General features: G+C 42.7%; 1 protein-coding gene across 4 annotated transcripts in view; it reads right to left on the reverse strand.

Moving 5' to 3' along the window:
• Positions 1-16,965, reverse strand: part of TAOK3 (TAO kinase 3) — a 113,893-nt gene that overhangs the window by 56,049 nt on the left and 40,879 nt on the right. For 3 of the 4 annotated variants that reach the window (XM_083717095.1, XM_083717093.1, XM_083717094.1), the window contains exons 7-12: positions 15,853-15,949; positions 13,786-13,899; positions 10,869-10,960; positions 8,111-8,204; positions 5,460-5,541; positions 4,075-4,242 (exon numbers count right to left, since the gene is read on the reverse strand). In XM_083717095.1, the coding sequence (XP_083573221.1) occupies positions 4,075-4,242; positions 5,460-5,541; positions 8,111-8,204; positions 10,869-10,960; positions 13,786-13,899; positions 15,853-15,949 (647 nt within the window). Of the gene's footprint in view, positions 1-4,074; positions 4,243-5,459; positions 5,542-8,110; positions 8,205-10,868; positions 10,961-11,303; positions 11,429-13,785; positions 13,900-15,852; positions 15,950-16,965 lie in introns of all 4 variants that reach the window. The other variant, XM_083717096.1, reaches the window with a different exon arrangement.

Below are 16,965 nucleotides of genomic sequence, written 5' to 3' on the forward strand. Positions count from 1 at the left end.
TCTCTACATCCCTGCCATGTGCAATATCAATCTGAGGAGGGGAGGAAGCCCTTTTCAGCCTGAGGGGTGCAGTTGCTCACTGGCATCCTTTTGTCAGAGAAAAGGCCAAGAGTCTTTTCTTTCAACCATAGGTGATGCTCCGGCCATACAAGAGCAAAAGCCAGAGGATTCTGCCCATAGGCCACTCCCCTCCATCCTGGTAAGCAATAGGCAGGGTCACAGTTCAGAGGCACATACTATACCAGCCAGGCAAAAGTGGTTGAGGCTGTGGAGAGAGCGAGGTATAAACTGGGGAGTGACAAGAGGCAGCCAGAGCTGTCTTGAGGGCTACGTTCGGTCCCCATGCCTGAAGTTCCCTACTGCTGACATGAATTGAGGACTTGGGCATCAGTGTTTCCATTTATTTTGTAGGCCACTCTTGAGTTTGAACGCTTGACCTGAACACCTTCACTGGCCTTTTCCTGAGGACCAAACCACATGTTAATTAAAACATGTAATTAAGCAACTGCATGCTTATTTTTCTCTTTGCTAAAACAGCAGCCATGGAAGGCTCGGTCAGGATCAGGACTACAATGTAGTAAGGAGGGTTTACCCTTCGCCTCATCATAATTCTCCTGATGCAATGCAAACAAATGACATCTTCAGTGCTATAGGAGATGGGGGAAAGTGTCCTCTCCCAGTAGATTAATGATCTGGATAGAAATGCTCTGATTGTGGCCAGATTTCAGTGACAACATGAAACTCTCGAGGCCTGGGTTGCGTCTGGCTGTATAGGAGACCATGCAATTGGGAGCTTTTGGGGATGGGGGGGTGGAAGTGATTCACAAGTTCCTGCTACTGCTGCTCATCATCAATGAGTGACCTAGTATTATGAGCAAGCATTAAGACTGACTGACTGACCCACCGTCTCCATCCATATTCTTCATAAAAGACTATAGAGTTTGTTTCCTTTAATGTTTTCAAGAAAAGACTGGCCAAGCACCTACTGGTGATGGTGTAAAGTTGGTTGGTCCACCAAGTGCCTTTCAGTGTTGCAGTCCTACGTTTCAGGATCTTTGGGGGGGGGAGGGAGAAGTGGGGACAGAGAAGGTGCCTGCTCACAAGCAAAGCACCTATATGTTGGGCTGAGAACTAGAAAAAAATATATATAGTGGTTACTATGAGAGTCTTGGTCCAACCCCCTGCCCCGCAAACAGGCCTACAAGTGTAGTTTTGGCAGCAAGCATATAAATGGAAAGTGGTAACCCTGCCTAACTTAATCACAGCACAGTAATAAGTTTGCTGACAGTTTCACCTGTAATGGGAAACAATGGTTTTTATATGTTTTCCACATTGGCACCACATCTCTCTAGGTTTTGTATGCCTCAGCGCATTTAGGTTTCAGTTACCTGAGAGACCGTCTACCCCAGTATATATAGACCTGTAAGATCTCTCAGATCTTCTGAGAAATTCTACTGATGGAATCACACCCTACAGAATATCACAGGGTGGTGGCCTGAAAACAGGCATATTCTGCTGCCTTTCCTCTACTATGCAGTGCTCTTTCCTCTGTCATATGCAAAGCAGCCGCCATCAGTTGCTTCAGACATCTTGTAAAGGCTTATTGTTTTGCTCAAGCCTTCCCTGACCCATAAGATCTGGGTCCCAATTTCTGTGCACAAATTCCCCTGAATCTCTTTTTACTTGCTCTGGTGTTTTTATACTGTTTTACTGATTTTAGGCTGCATTTTTGTTTTAATGCATTTTGTTTTTATGTTGTACACAGCCTAGAAGATTTTAAAATGGTAAGCAGTTTAGAAATGCTCCAAAATTAAAAATATATATATAAACGTTAGGCCATGGCTTGCTTGCTTGCTTGCTTTGGTGCTGACTTTATAAACAGAGCCTGGCCATTAAATGCTGTATGGCAAAATTTACTTCTATACTCAGAACTGCTATCTTGATAATTAAATGGCCTAAGGTTGAACTTCCCTAGTATAGGCTTCCCAAGAGCCTTATCAAATCCCTAAAACTTTTGTTTTAGAAGGTGTTTAATTCCTTGCTGGGCCATTTAATGCTCCTACTGTTGAATATCCAACAGTTGAAATGCTCCTACTGTTGCATATCCAACTTTTAAACTTCTGCCTTTTCAAATTAAGGCCACGAAAGTAACTTAACTCACAAACACACACAAAGCTATCATCATTGTTGAAAGCACCCCTGGAATCAAGTAGCAACTAAATGTGTTCTCTCAGCAACACAACTTGTACTGAATGTTGTTTTTTTGCCCAATTCCTCTACTTTGGGGGCTCATCCTTCTTACTAAATTTCAGAAGTTTTTTGAGAGCAGAGGTACTTTTATTCAATAGCAGCAATGGCCTGTTTTGTCAGCTGGGGAGTCAGGAGGCCCAAGCTTATGACATCACCTCCTCTCCCAAGTGGGCTCAGCCTCAGAAAAACCTAGCCCCCCACAGTCTAAAGAATTTGACGGCCACTTCTCTCCCAGCCTGGAGAAACTCTTAGCACTGTAAAATGGGCAGATTGCTTCAGAGTCTCCCGTTCCTCCATGAGAAGGGAGCAGAAGCAGTCCATAGGCTAAAAGTTGCCCATTTTTGTTCTACAGCCAAGGGCAGGACACCTGTTTTATCCTGAGGGTTGCACTGGCTCATGGGCAACCTTCCAGGCACTGCATGCCAAGGCAAAAAAGTGAGCAGAGCAACAGATGTGACTCTTGACAGCAGGCTACATCTTAGCCACACAAAAACCGGAGGCTTTTTACATATACCTTTCTCCATCCAGGTGCAAAAGAAGTATCATCATCGTTCAAGGACACATTCTAGTCAGACAAAGATGCAGCAAAGAGATGGTGAGGGGTGTGGGTCCAGGAAATAGTTCCAAGGGCCAATAAGACAAGGGCTGCATTCAGCCACCAGACCTAAGGTCCCCCACATTCTGGTCCTATGGTAGGCAAGCAGGGGCCATTGCCTCAAAATACAGCGAGTCCAGTAAGATCAGGACAATGAGCCTGTGGGGACTCAAACACCAGATGGAGCTGAGGAGCTCTCACCATACTTTTGTGCATGGCCTGGCCAGTTTAAGGACATAAGAGACCACTAGATCGGGCCAGTGTCCATCTGGTGCAGCATCCTGCTCTCACAGTCGCAAACCAGAATTCCCTATGGGAAGCCCTCAAGCACAACAGGACTCTCCCCTCCTGCGACATCCAACAACTGGCGTTGAGAAACATTACAGCGTCTGAAAGTTTAGCAGAGACCATGATATATCTTCTTTGGATATTTCCCACTTAACCAACTTCCAGTCTCTTCTACAGAGTTATCAATCTACTTATCAGGCCCCCAGTCTGTTGGACCCATCCTTTGATATACACTTTAGCCTGCCTTGCTCTTGCTTAGTTTTCTCAATAAAGTTAACACATTCAGACGGAGTTGACACTATGCCTCATGTACTCTAGAGCAGTGTTTTTCAACCACTGTTCCAGATGTTGCCTGGTGTGCCGTGGGAAGAACTGAAAAATTTGAAAGATTTGAAAATAAAGTATTTTATAATTTTTCATATTTCTGTTTACTTACTATTTCATAATAAAGTAATTATAAAATACTTTCTTTGTGTTTATTTGATTCCTATTCAAGAGAATTACTTTATATATAGTCAATATAGGCACGGAGTTAATTTTTTTAACATTTTCTAATGGTGGTGTGCCTCGTGATTTTTTTATGAAACAAGTGTGCCTTTGCCCAAAAAAGGTTGAAAAACACTGCTCTAGAGCAGAATAGAAAGGTGGGCAATCCTCTGTTGAGAATAAAGGTGGTTTGGGGGGGGGTCTGCTATTTCCTCAGACTAATGGGTGAGGCTTCAAATTATTCTTTTTCCATAGACCTGGCGGAACACTCCACCCTCTTCAGACACTTAATTTCAGAAACCAAGAGGAAAATATCATGGCCCAGAAATAAGATACAATTGATTCCTGTTCACAACAAAATTCAGCAAGTCATGCCTGTGAAAAGGGGGTTGGGGAGGGCCCTGTGTGGAACAGGGGTCATTATTACCAATCACCGGTATAGATAAACTTGATACCTCCTCCTCTTCCTGAGACTCATTCAGAGGGCCATTGTGGGCCTCTTGGAAAAGGATTTTCTTCATTTTCCGGTACTGAAGGTTATCCAGTTCTCGCACAGCGTCCTTCGTTCTTTGAATCAAGTCTATTAGAACCCGGGGCGGTCGCTCACAGCGAACAAACTCATGCTAGTTTTAGAAGGAGACAGAAGCACTCTAGGTCAGAAAAGGTAAAACCCCACAAAAACGACACATGTGTTCTCAGCAAAAAATAAATAAATAAAAATATATATTAAATAAAAATAAAAATTGTGCACATCGCGAAGGTCACCCTTTTATATTTCAGTTAAGAACATTAAATTGGAGTGACTAACTCTGGTTGAAAAATAAAGTTCCTTTAAAAAAAAGTGATACCCCATTATTATTTTTTTAAGTGTGAAGGGTAGAAGGCATTATGGTGAACTTTCCTGCACACTTGAATTCCAGCAATAAATAATAGTCCCCCCCCCCTGTGTTTTCAAAAAGGAAGTGGCTGTAAAATAAAATAAAAAGGAAGGCAAAGCTCCCCAAGGAGGCACAAATAATTCCCAGAATTTCTCAATTGCCACTATGACCTTTCCCAGCCCACTTACAGTGAGTATCATTAAGACATACTAATTGGAGACCAATCAGCTCCAATAGACCACCCTTCACGACAGCCCTTTACAGCACCACTGGCACATTAGGTTAAATGACAACCAGGGATCTCAGTTATGCAGAGTGGATCCACAACCATGCAGTGCTGACTGGGGACGCACTTTGCTACTGAGCAGTAAAGTGGATATGCTGGATCCCCTAAGTCACCCCCTCAGTCCTCCAATCTACCCTCACCTGCAACTCATCTCTAGCACCATGGAACATACTTGCCTTCTCTCCCTCTAAACTCATCTCCAACCTTAAACAACTTCAACCTGTTTATTGGTAGTTGCAGCATCCTTTTGGCTTGAGGAAAAGATCCAACTATTGCATTAGCAAGTATGTTTTATGGTGGGTTTATACCTGCAGCAAAGCTGCCATTATTTATTTATTTAAAAGTGTTTCTGGGGGCTCATCTGAGGGTTAAACGAGAAGGTGAATGCTCTCTAAAACAACTTTCCCCTCCAACCTGGTGCCCTCCATATGTTTTGGAGCACATTTCCAATCAGCCCAGCTAATAATGGTCAGGGGGATGGGAGTCGTAGTCCAAAACAAGTGGCAGGCATCAGGCCGAGGAAGGCTACACCAAAGGAATCCCGAATATGCAAGCTGGGCGTTTCCCTGCACAGCACCTATCAGACCCAAATCAAGCCACACAGAAACTGTCCTTAATTTTCCCCTTCACACTACAGAAAGTTCACATGTAGCCTAAGAGAAATCCAAAAAGTTACCCGCAATAGTTCTGCCGACGATGGTCTTTCCTGAGGTATTTTCTGCAAGCAGTAATCAACAAATCCCCTAAAAGAGTTCGTCCTGAGTATAGAAACAGAGAAGACACGAGAATAAATTTAGATTTGGGGAGGTAAGGGGAAAGCAAGACAAAGAAAGCCATCAAGCCTGTCACCCCGCCATCACAAGTTATACTCAGTACAGTCAAGTGTGGTGCGACAGATAAAAGGAATACTGGATTTCAGGTGCGAAGAACACCAGGTTTAAATCACTGGGCAGCCAGGTGGTTTTAGTGGGCAGTTGCAGGCAAACAACCGTCAGCCTAATCTAATCTCTCTCATGGGGCTTTTGAAAGAAAAAATGAACTGTATTCTGAAGTCTTGAATAGTGCAGGAAAAAGTTTCCTTCTAAATGCCAATTTAAAAGCGCACAGTCTCCGGCGCAGTTTTCGGAGGTCTGAGTGGCTTTCCAGTGTTATAGCTGCCGCACAGAATAGCTACAGTGGGGAAGCTTGCTGAGCACATGGTGGAACTGAAGCATCAGCCCCAAGCAGAAGCTCTTGTATTAAGACCCTGCTACCTGACCTCTCCCAAGCACAAGGTGAGGTCACAATATTGATAGCACACACATCTTTAAAAGCTGTCGGATAAAGGCAGTAACTGACAAAACACGCCAGTCTGACCCATAGCATGGTATTCATCTCAGATGCATTCAGCTTACTGTACAAATTTTTATTAGTATTAAGATGGAGGTCCAAATATTCCCAGAGAGACACTTCACACTATGTGCAGCAATTGCATGGCAAGTTATTTGGAAACACTCGTTCGGTTTCAGAATGGAAAGGCAGAACTTTGAGCACAAGACATTTCATTGTAACTAACAATTACACAAAGACACATCATAGACAACAGGCAAGTACATTTCCTGGAAAATGGACAACATTTGCAACGTTCTGGAGCAAATTATAATATATGGTTATATGTCTTTTACTCTTTGTTGTAATGTGTGTGGGTTGTTATTTTTTTTAAGTTTAACTGGGGTGGCTAAACTTTTTGCAGCCCAAGGCCAGAGGTGGGTGTGACCACAAACACACACAGCTCCCACCCCACAGCTGATCCATCACTCAGGTGACCAAGGAGTATATCCCTATCAGGGCTCTGTCCACCTCTGCCCTCGGTCTTCCTTAATTTCCTTGATCTTTTTGCTGCTGGCTTGAGGGGGATGAAACAGGCCTCTGGGCTATGGGTTAGCATATATATCGTGGATTAACATATTTGCATTTTCTCCTTCAATTGAATGAAGTGGCAATTTGAATTTGCCGCAGGTGCACGATTTCTTACAGTCAACATGTAAAATGAACAATAGGTGTGGCCCACAGGGATGCAGCACAGCTGAGTGGTACAGCACATGCCATCCCCACAGAAGGTCCTGGTTCCATCTATGATGGCTCCAGTTAAAAGAATTGTGTAGCAAATGACAGGCAGTGATCCATTCACCCTAAGGGACCAGCCTCCACTGGACAGAATATAGTTTTCTGGGGGCTCATCAGCCTGTGCACACATAAAGGTAAAGGTAAAGGTAAAGGGACCCCTGACCATTAGGTCCAGTCGTGGCCGACTCTGGGGTTGCGGCGCTCATCTCGCTTTATTGGCCGAGGGAGCCGGCGTACAGCTTCCGGGTCATGTGGCCAGCATGACTATGCCGCTTCTGGCGAACTAGAGCAGTGCACGGAAACACCATTTACCTTCCTGCTGGAGCAGTACCTATTTATCTACTTGCACTTTGATGTGCTTTTGAACTGCTAGGTTGGCAGGAGCAGGGACCGAGCAACGGGAGCTCACCCTGTCGCGGGGATTCGAACCGCTGACTTTCTGATCGGCAAGCCCTAGGCTCTGTGGTTTAACCCACAGCGCCACCCGCGTCCAATGTGCACACATACACTGGAATTTTAATATACGATTCTGTCATTCATGATCCATGCATTTGCTGCAGGAAACATCAATTTGAGGCAAGCATGACTGGCACATAAAATGTGAAGACACCAAGCGGTGTTTCCTCCGCATTCTCATCAACACTTTATCCACTGGCTCGCATTCATTGTCACATACCAGGCAGGAACAGGATCTCATCTTTCAAACCAGAAGAAGTGGAGGCTGGGGGGCAGCCATTCCACCAATGGGGAAGATGGGGAGCAGAGTTCACTCCCTCAGCTCTGCTATGACAGGCCACCTCCATCAGGCCTCCCCTCCCTCAAGTTTCACTTGGGAACAAGCCATTCCATCAAACTGCCTCAGCAGGCAAGTTGGGAAGTAGGGCTAGTGCCATCAGATTTGCTGAAAGCCCGGCTCCATCGGGCACTTCCTGGCCCTGCAAGCTGGTCATTATAAGAACAACCATTTAAGTAACAGTGCCTGAGTCTGATCTCTCCCCATCCCCTTCTTCCTCCCTGTCCTTTTTTCCTTGTGTGTCATGCTTTTCCAGATTGTAAACCTTGCAGGGGCAGGGACTGCCTTGTTCTAATTGTTAAGTCACTCTGGGAGTCTTTTTTGGCTAAGGAGTAGGGCACATGTGTTCTAAATAAACAAATGAATAAATAAATAAATAAATAAATAAATAAATAAATAAGGAGTAGACTGCAGACAGCATCTCTTACCATTCATTTGACTGTAGGGTTGGGGAGTCGTTCTGGGCTATGTGATATAAGGCACTCATAGCATTCATATTGAAGAGGGGTGGTTTCCGTTCCGCTGCAAGGAGAGGGAAAGGAAGTAGTGAGAAAAAATAGAGTATACAAGTCCACTGGCACCCAGGAATACAAATTTGTTGAAATATGGCATCCCTTCATAAAAGACTTCACAGATAACCCTGAAAAAATGGCAACTACCAAAATCAGATTGGACTTTGGCAAATTAACTAGATTGATCTGTTCTGGAGGGTAGAGCAGGGAGAGTTGGGATTTTGATTTTGTATATACTTTTTGAAATTGTTATATATTGGAAAAACTATATATATATTTTAAAAAAGGTGTGGAGTGGGAAGGCTTCTATTAGGGGCATTCTGCAACCAAGTGGATGAAAAGTTGGCCGTTCGATGTATTGCCCAGACTCTTCAGTAATGGGGATAGCAGGGTTTTTTTTAGTCTCTATCCTTAGCTTATGTGCAGAAGCTAGGGATAGACATAAGTAAGTGCAGGTAAGGAATATGAACAAAAAGAAATTGTACCAAGGTAATCCTTTTAAAAATATATCAAGTGAAGTTTAATTCTGTGATCTGTATAGATGCTATATGCATACAATTCCTTAATTCTCTGCACTTTTCCATCTATAATACACCCTTTTGGGGGCACTCAAATTTAAGAAAATGGGGGGCAAGGGAGATGGCTCAGAGGTGTTGAGCTTTTTTGTGGAGTATTGCCAGTTTTACAGCTTGGGGGGGGGGTTGTTTCTTCTTCTATTTTTTATAGACAGACACAGGGGCCTCCCTACAATAAAAGTGCAGCAGAGTATGAACAAATTAAGGACTACAATAAAAATGAACACTTCATAGAATAAAATGAGATGCAATGCTAAAACAACCTCAGGTAAAAAAAATCAAGGACAAAAATAAAGAAGTGAAGAAGAAAATCCTGTGTTGAGCTCTGAGGTTTAAGGGCCATAGAAACGAAAATACTTGAAAGATATGGGAAAATAAAGAAGCACTTGGTTCTATCTATCTATCTATCTATCTATCTATCTATCTATCTATCTATCTATTTGAATTGGACTCCCAGAAATAGACTGGGAGAGTCAGTGAAGCTGACAAAATGCTGGCATAATAGGTTCAGAGGGGCCTATCCAATTTAGCAGTCTCATAGCCATATTCTGCACCAACTGAGGTTTCTGGTCAGTTCTCCAAAGAAGCCCTGCAAATAACACAGTAATTCCAAAAGGAATGTTTTCAGGTATCAATACATTTTATTTTTTTTACTTTCCTAGGCACTTGCGATACTTCAGTTTTATTTTGGTCTATTGAAATACTCCTCCTGATTGCTATTACATTGTTGTAGGTTGTGAAATTTTGCTTTGCTTTACTGGACTGTGTTTTTTGTTTGCTTTCATTTTTGGAACCTCACTGTGGAATTTTTCCAAGTTGAAAGGTAAGGTATATTTTTGTTTTAACCGATAAAACAAATAAGGTATATATTTTGCTGGCTGTTGCTTAAAAATTGAAGTTCTACAGAGAGTAAGTTGTGTGTTTTGCTTTGAGATTCTGGTGTACTGAATGTTTTTATTTTATTTCTGGTCTACTGACTGTAATAAATAATAATAAATGATAAATAATAAATAAAATATAATGATAATGATAATGATGCCATCTATCTGACTGGGTTGCCTCAGCCACCCTGAGTTGTTTCCATCAAATTAATGGTGAACAAAGTATGCTGTGTGCCCACACCAATGGCAGCACATACATGGTCCTGAGCGCACAACTAGTTTATATAAAAAAATCTTGTATACAGCAATTCCATTAAAAATATCAAAGTGTTTGCAACAAATATCTATGCAATAAAAAGCATGTAAAGATCTGAAGTCATACAATTACAGAAAATGTTTTATCTCAATTGTTTGATTAAGCCTGGCAGCATAGAGATGTTTTCAGCAAACCTTTAAAGGTTAAAATGCATGGCGCCTGATGAATCCCTATTGGAAGAGCATTCCATAGGACTGGGCTGATGACCCTAAAAGTTTGGTGAAAACCCTGTTTATATCCTGCTTATATTTGGTTTTTTCCTGATCATAGTCAGGATTGAGAGAGCTTTGCAATAATTAGTTAACTAAGCAACCCACAAATTTTGCAGCTGGACAATCACAACGCAACAAGCAAACCTAAACTGTACAAAGGAGGTAAATTAGCATATTTGGTATAATTTACAAAGCATGGGGAGGAGGCAAGCGGCTCTGCAGCTTCCCCAAAGCTCCAGCCTCTAATGATAACTGCTACAAGTCTTTTTAAGACCCTTCTCCAGCTTCTAAGAATTTACTATGGACTGGATATTGATTGCACAGAAAGTAAGCAGAGTTACTCAAGATGCTAAGTTCTGCAACTGGCATCAAAGTACATGTGCCCACAGTGTGAATGCAGAAGCCATTTTGCCCCCAATCATAATTTCCATGGTTCAGAACTCACTTTGTTTGCTCTGGGTACAAAATGACTAGCTTTATTTCCCCGTCTTAGTCTCCACACCCCCAGGAACACCAGAAATGCCACAGTATAATCATAGATAGCCACTTGAGAGCTCATGGGCTGAATCTGACTCCTGGAGACCCTACTGAATCGAAATGTGGAAGAAATAGGCTGCCTGTTTCATTTGCTGCTGAGAATCTTTACAAGGTATCAGAGAGGTTGAAGATATATGCGGCCATGTTACTCACCTAACTCTATGCACGTGATTCCAAGAGACCAAACATCTACCTTTCCATCATACTGTCCTTCATCCATAGCTAGGATTACTTCAGGGGCCATCCTACCATGCAGGGATACAAAGAGTGCAGATTACGCAACACAAAAGCAAAAAAAACACACACACCACAAGGGGTGGGGTACAATTTCCCCCCACACCCTCCAAGTTATCATCACCAGCACAACAGCCCCGGAACTTAAAATAATCAGCATGGAGCAAAACTAAGCCATGCTGGGGGGGAAATAACACTAGCCTGCTTAGGAAAAAAAACAAACCAACTTCCTCCAGAGGTGATGGTAAGGGAGTATGAGAAGAGCAAAACAAAAGAGAAAGAAAAAGGACAACCTAATGAGTCTGCAACATGCTGGCAGATGGGCGACCCACACCAACCTCAGTGGCATTGTACCTGGAGTCAGCCAGCAGGGGCTGAAAGGGTCCTAAGGCATCAATTTCAGTCTCACCAGAGACGGTGAGTTTTCCCATTGATACACCAACAGTGTTTTCCTGGAGATGCTCAGCCTGGGAGTGCAGCTATGAAAGAAACAAGGGGATCTGGAGCACAGTGGGGAAAGGCGGGGTCTAAGATAAAAAAGGGGGGTAACAAGGCAAGACAGCAGGGAAATCCACACTAGGGACACAACTACACTGCTGGCTTTGGAGAGGGAATACATACATACACACATACATACACATACACATAGAATGCACACATAGAGCTCCTGCAGTCTATGTGCCCCGCAACCCAAACACAGCTTCATGGAGTTGCTTAATATTTATCTATGCAAGAGGTGTCCTTGGTTAGATTCTAGTTTTGCAGACAATTAACAAAGCAAGAGATGGAGAGCAGAAAGTCACCTGGACCAGGGCCGGATTTAGGTTTGATGAGGCCCTAAGCTACTGAAGGTAATGGGGCCCTTTATATGTCCAGCTGTCCTTTGTCAACAACAAAATGTCGCTGTTTATTGTGTTGAATATATGCTATATGGTAATTTATGGACCTAATAGGTATCTAAAGCCTTTTGCACATAACAAAATACTTATTTTATCAAAGTGATTGTTGTATTGAAATACAATTAAGAAAAAGTATATTAATAGTGAAATATAATTAAGAAGATGTATATTAATAGTGGAATAATTATTAAGCTCTAACTTAAAATCCACATCCAGTTTTTTTCTCCTTTAATTTTTTTGGGGGCCCCCAAGAGAGTAGGACCCTAAGCTTTAGCTTGTTTAGCTTATATGTAAATCCGGCACTGACCTGGAAACATTCCAAGGGACAAGGAAAACCCAACTCTAACAGTCCCCAGCCAAGTGGAGGTGCTCATGTAACTGAGAGTTGCCTCATTTGCATGTCACCTGAAACCACTGTTGGGCTTAACTATGACTTAAAAGACGAACGTGTGGCATGCAGGTGCACGAGGAGAAAATTGCAGCTGCTTTTGCTCCACCCTTGTTCCTATGCTATAGGAGGTAAGCTATGGTTTGGCTTAGTGTTACATCTGTGCCTGGGCTCATGGTTCGTCTCTCCCTAAACAAACCAGGATCTGTAAACCAATAAGAAACTTTGCTCACAGCTCATGGTTTGCTTGTCTCTCTCCAAACCATGAGTCTGGATTCAGGCATAACACAAAGCCAAAACACAGCTTAATTATTGGTAGCACAGGAGCAGAGAAGGAGCAAAGTGGACATAGTTTTCTCCCCGTGCACCAGCATACTGGGATCTCACCTTTAAAGCATAGTTAAGCTTAGCTGTGGTTTCAAGTGATACATGAACTGGGTGAGGGCAGAGTAGAGGATAAGAACTGAGCTGCAAAATCAGGAATTCCCCTGTGTAAACTTGGCCTCTACCATGAAGTCACTAGGGCTTTAGGCAAGCCACACTTAGCATCTACACTTTGGAGATGAAGATACTGGCCTACCTGGCAGCATATGGAGCATTTAGAACATACTAATATTTATTACACTTTAAACCCCTTATTTCCTCTTCTAGGCATGCAAAACAGTTTTGATATCCTGCAAATTTAGAACATTCAAAATGCAGAGATAGTCTATTTCAGAAGATTCAGGCCAGAAAAGCCTACCATCCAAAACAGAGATAGGGACACCATGGCCCTCCAGATGTTGTTGGACTGTTGCTCACATTATCCAACACCTGGCAGGTCCCCAGTGTCTGATTTTGCTCTGGCAGGATTGAGTCCCATCACTCTGGTGCTACAGCCAAAAGGCCTTGCTCTCAACTCACAGAAGCTGCCTCATGGGCAGATGAAGCCTGGAGCAGCAGAGCCTTTCCCACACAGAGGAAACCCTACAAAGAAAGGCAAGGCTGTGGTTCCAGGTTGTAGATTTAGCTGCCGTTAAGAGCAGAAGAGTGGGTACAGGCAAAGGGCAAGCGGAAGGCACCATCCATTGGAAGGTCAAAGCTGGCAGATGTGAACCAGCAGCACTATAGGCAATGAAGTTTGTGCTGGAGAAATTTCTGGGAGATTTCCCCATGTATGAGACAAGGGAGATCATAAAGGTACTGATTTCGCTATTGTGGGGGAAGTGGCTTCAATAGTCTTGCAGACACCTGTAGTCTTGTAACACCTGTAAGAGCCCATGACAACTGCATGAGTGTTATTCCCCCTGTGCTCATTGTTTGAAACAGTTGCTGTGCTTCTCCCTGAAAATGCATTTCCCTAGCAACTCAAAATTGAGTAGCACATTGTATGGTAGAGTTTTTTTGGGGGGGAATGTTTATCTAAAAGATCAGGATTGTAGTTACAAACTGGATCAGTGTGTGTGTGTGTGTGTGTGTGTGTGTGTGTGTGTTTGAACACACAGTCTCACACACATATAAAGCATCCCACGAAAGACTAAACAGAAAGTTGCACTCCAGTTTCACTTACCAGTAAGGTGTCCCCACAAAGGAATTGGCAGGAGAGGCTATGGATGCGGACCCAAAATCAGCTAGCTTCACCTGACCTGGCTCAGTTAGGAGAATGTTTCCTGCTTTAATATCCCTTTTGAATAGAAGAAGGAAACGACAAGCATTGTTTCAAAGGGAGTTTCTGTTTAATATGAAATAAACACCCTGCAGCTCAGAGGTCTGTTTTCAGTGCTTCTCATCCAGCCCCCAAACCAAGGACACTCTTCCTTTATTGAAGCTTTTGTGCCAAGGTGAGATACAGGCAACAGGCAACCCCAAATAACTGGCAGAGCTGCAGCCAAGTTTTCTTCTTAAGCAGTTCATTGTAGGCTGTCAGGACACAGGCAAACAGAGTGAGCTGCATGAGAGGAAAACGCTTTGGTTTTATGAAAACAGATGGATTACCACATCCTCTAGCATGGAAGAGTTTAGGCTGAGATTAGTTTGATAGGTGACAGAACATTAGCCTTTGTACAAGATGGTGGGAAACTAGAGGAAGGCTCAGGAAATCTAATATAGTACTGCTGGAAATTTGAAGAGGAAAGAGGAAATCAAAATTGTGCACTGTTGGATGGGGCATTTCTACTAATCTATGGGTTCAATTCTGTTCGTACTGACAATTTATGTATTACATGTATAGTGCAAGGCCCCTACAAACATCAGTTAGCAAGATGCCATCAGCTCACAACGAAATCAGGCTACAAGTAGTGCCAATGTGTTGCCCTTCAGATGTTGCTGGACTCCCATAAGCTCTGATCTTTGGACACTCTTGATGGGAACGATAGGAAGCTGGAATCTAACAACATCTGAAGGGTTCCTCTGATTTAGTGGACACAATCCTCAATATGATATTAAAATCACCTTTTTTGTTTTGATTCTATAAATTCTGGAACAAATCACCTTGTTGGATCAGGTTTTCTCAACCTACATAAAATATTACATGTCTCTATATATCCAGTAAAAATAAATAAATCTGTGAGTCACATTTCCTTTTGCATAATAACTTGGTAGTCTGCTAACTATACTATTATTATTATTATTATATCTCACAATATTATAAGCCCCCTTTTAAAAAAATAATTATACCCTGCCCTTCAGTTTCACAACTCTCAGAAAGTTTACAATGAACAAATGAGAACAAGAAAACATGAAAATACATCGCTAGCAAAAAAACCACATCTAAAGAAGTATTTTACTGAATTTATGTTGTTTGGCTCCATTGTAAGCAGTTCTATGTGCTTTATTATTATAATGGTTTTAACTGGGTGTGTGGTTTTTTGGAAATCACATATTCTGCACTGGGACCTTATGGTAGAGGGCAGGAAAAAATACTATAAAAAATAATGTAATACATTGTGAAGGGCCCTGGTAATTCAGGACTTTGCAATGTGCAAGAACGATATGAAGCCCAGTCCCAGGGAAAACATTCATAAGTAGAGCACTACAAATAAGGCAGCCCTCTTCCTGGTGCCAACTACTTAACAACTGAAGGTGGGACCACCAAGGGAAGGGCCTTGGAAGACGACTTTAACTTTGAGCAGATTTGCGTAGGAGCAAGTGGCCCTTTAGATATCTATGTCCCAAGCCATATAGGGCTTTAAACCTTGGAAGTGAATCAGCGGCCAATGAAAGTTACTAAGGAATTGCCAAGATGCACTCCCATTTCAGCTGGCCCCAGTCACCAGCCGTATTTTGGACCAACTGGAGTAGCTTTCAAAGCTGTATAAAGCAAAGTGGTAGTCTGCTCTAGATGTTACCAGTGATCAAACAACAGCAGCTGCCTTTCTTTGGCCAGGAGGGGTCACCACTGGCACATCAACCTCAGCTTATGAAAGGTGCTTCATGCTACAGATACCTCTTGGGTATCCAAAGACAAAACCTGTATCTATACCTGTTCCCAGATAGTGAGTACAATCCTTTGTTAGGGAAGGAGGCAAACAAAACCATTTGAAGCAGTCTGAATATCACTTCCCCCAATCAGATGAATCAAGGCAAAGAAAAGCAGTGATACATAAAATAAAATAAAATAAGAATTGCATGCTTTTACCTATGTATCTTAAAATGAGAATGCAGGTAGGCCAGCCCCTGCAAGGCACCATCGGTAATGGCAGCAATCTCCACTTCCTGAAGTGGCTTCTTGTGAACTGGATTGGGGGTGGGAGAGAAAAATTGGACAAAAAAATGGGTTTTATGCAATGCTAGGGTAGAAAGGACTGTATATACTACTGCTAGCAGAGCAATAAGGTTAACACAAACAAAAACCCTCTTCTAAGCAGGAGGACAACTACCTGAGATGGTGATCAACGTAGAAGCAACTGAAAAACAGACCTCTCGTATCCCCTGCCATTGTTTTCCTGCTTACAATAATCTCTCTGACTCTGCTAGCCTCAGTTGCCCAAACTGTTTCTGAAACAAGTCCACCCAGTTTCTCTGATGCTCCTTATGCCTGGAATTCCCTCCTAGAACACCCATGTTGTGCCATATCTCTTCCATCAAGCTTTTTCCTTGAAACCCACCCAGGTGTAGAAATGAAATGCACTTTGCTTCACCCTCCCTTCACATGTTTCCCTCATCATATTTTGTACACCTTTACATATTTATCTAAACTGCAAGAAAGAAAGAGATCAGGGCAGAAAACCAGAGCGATTTTCTCCATGATTTTCTTGTAACTGTAGTTCCTTATGGAATTAAAATGTGTAAGCACACCTACCTAGGATAAGAGTTAGTGGCTCCTGGGCTAAATCTGGCCTATTGAATGGTACTATTTGGCTTCCTGACTGCCAGTCTAAGAGACAAAGTATGCCTATGGATGTGCAGGATATGTGGCAATGGAATTGGGAAGAAGGCCACAGGAAGGAGGGAGAACAGGGCCTGTAATCCTTCCTCCTCTCCGTAGCTGGTGCCCAGGCTCACCTCTCTCCAATATCGTATTTGCCTTCCACCACAGTAAATTCCTAACCAAGAACCAAGGAAATGAGAATACAAGTGATGGATTGACATACTTGGCTTACTTTAACCCAACTGTATGCAGACCCAGGATTGTGATCCTAATACTGGAATACTGAAAAGCAACAGCCAGTCAGATGTGGTGCATCACACGTGATAGATACTACTCATATATTAAACAGGAAAGAATTAGACTGAACTGTGAATCACCTAT

This window comes from Podarcis gaigeae (genome assembly GCF_964106915.1).
Source record: "Podarcis gaigeae genome assembly, chromosome: 16".
Classification (NCBI taxonomy): Eukaryota; Metazoa; Chordata; class Lepidosauria; order Squamata; family Lacertidae; genus Podarcis; species Podarcis gaigeae.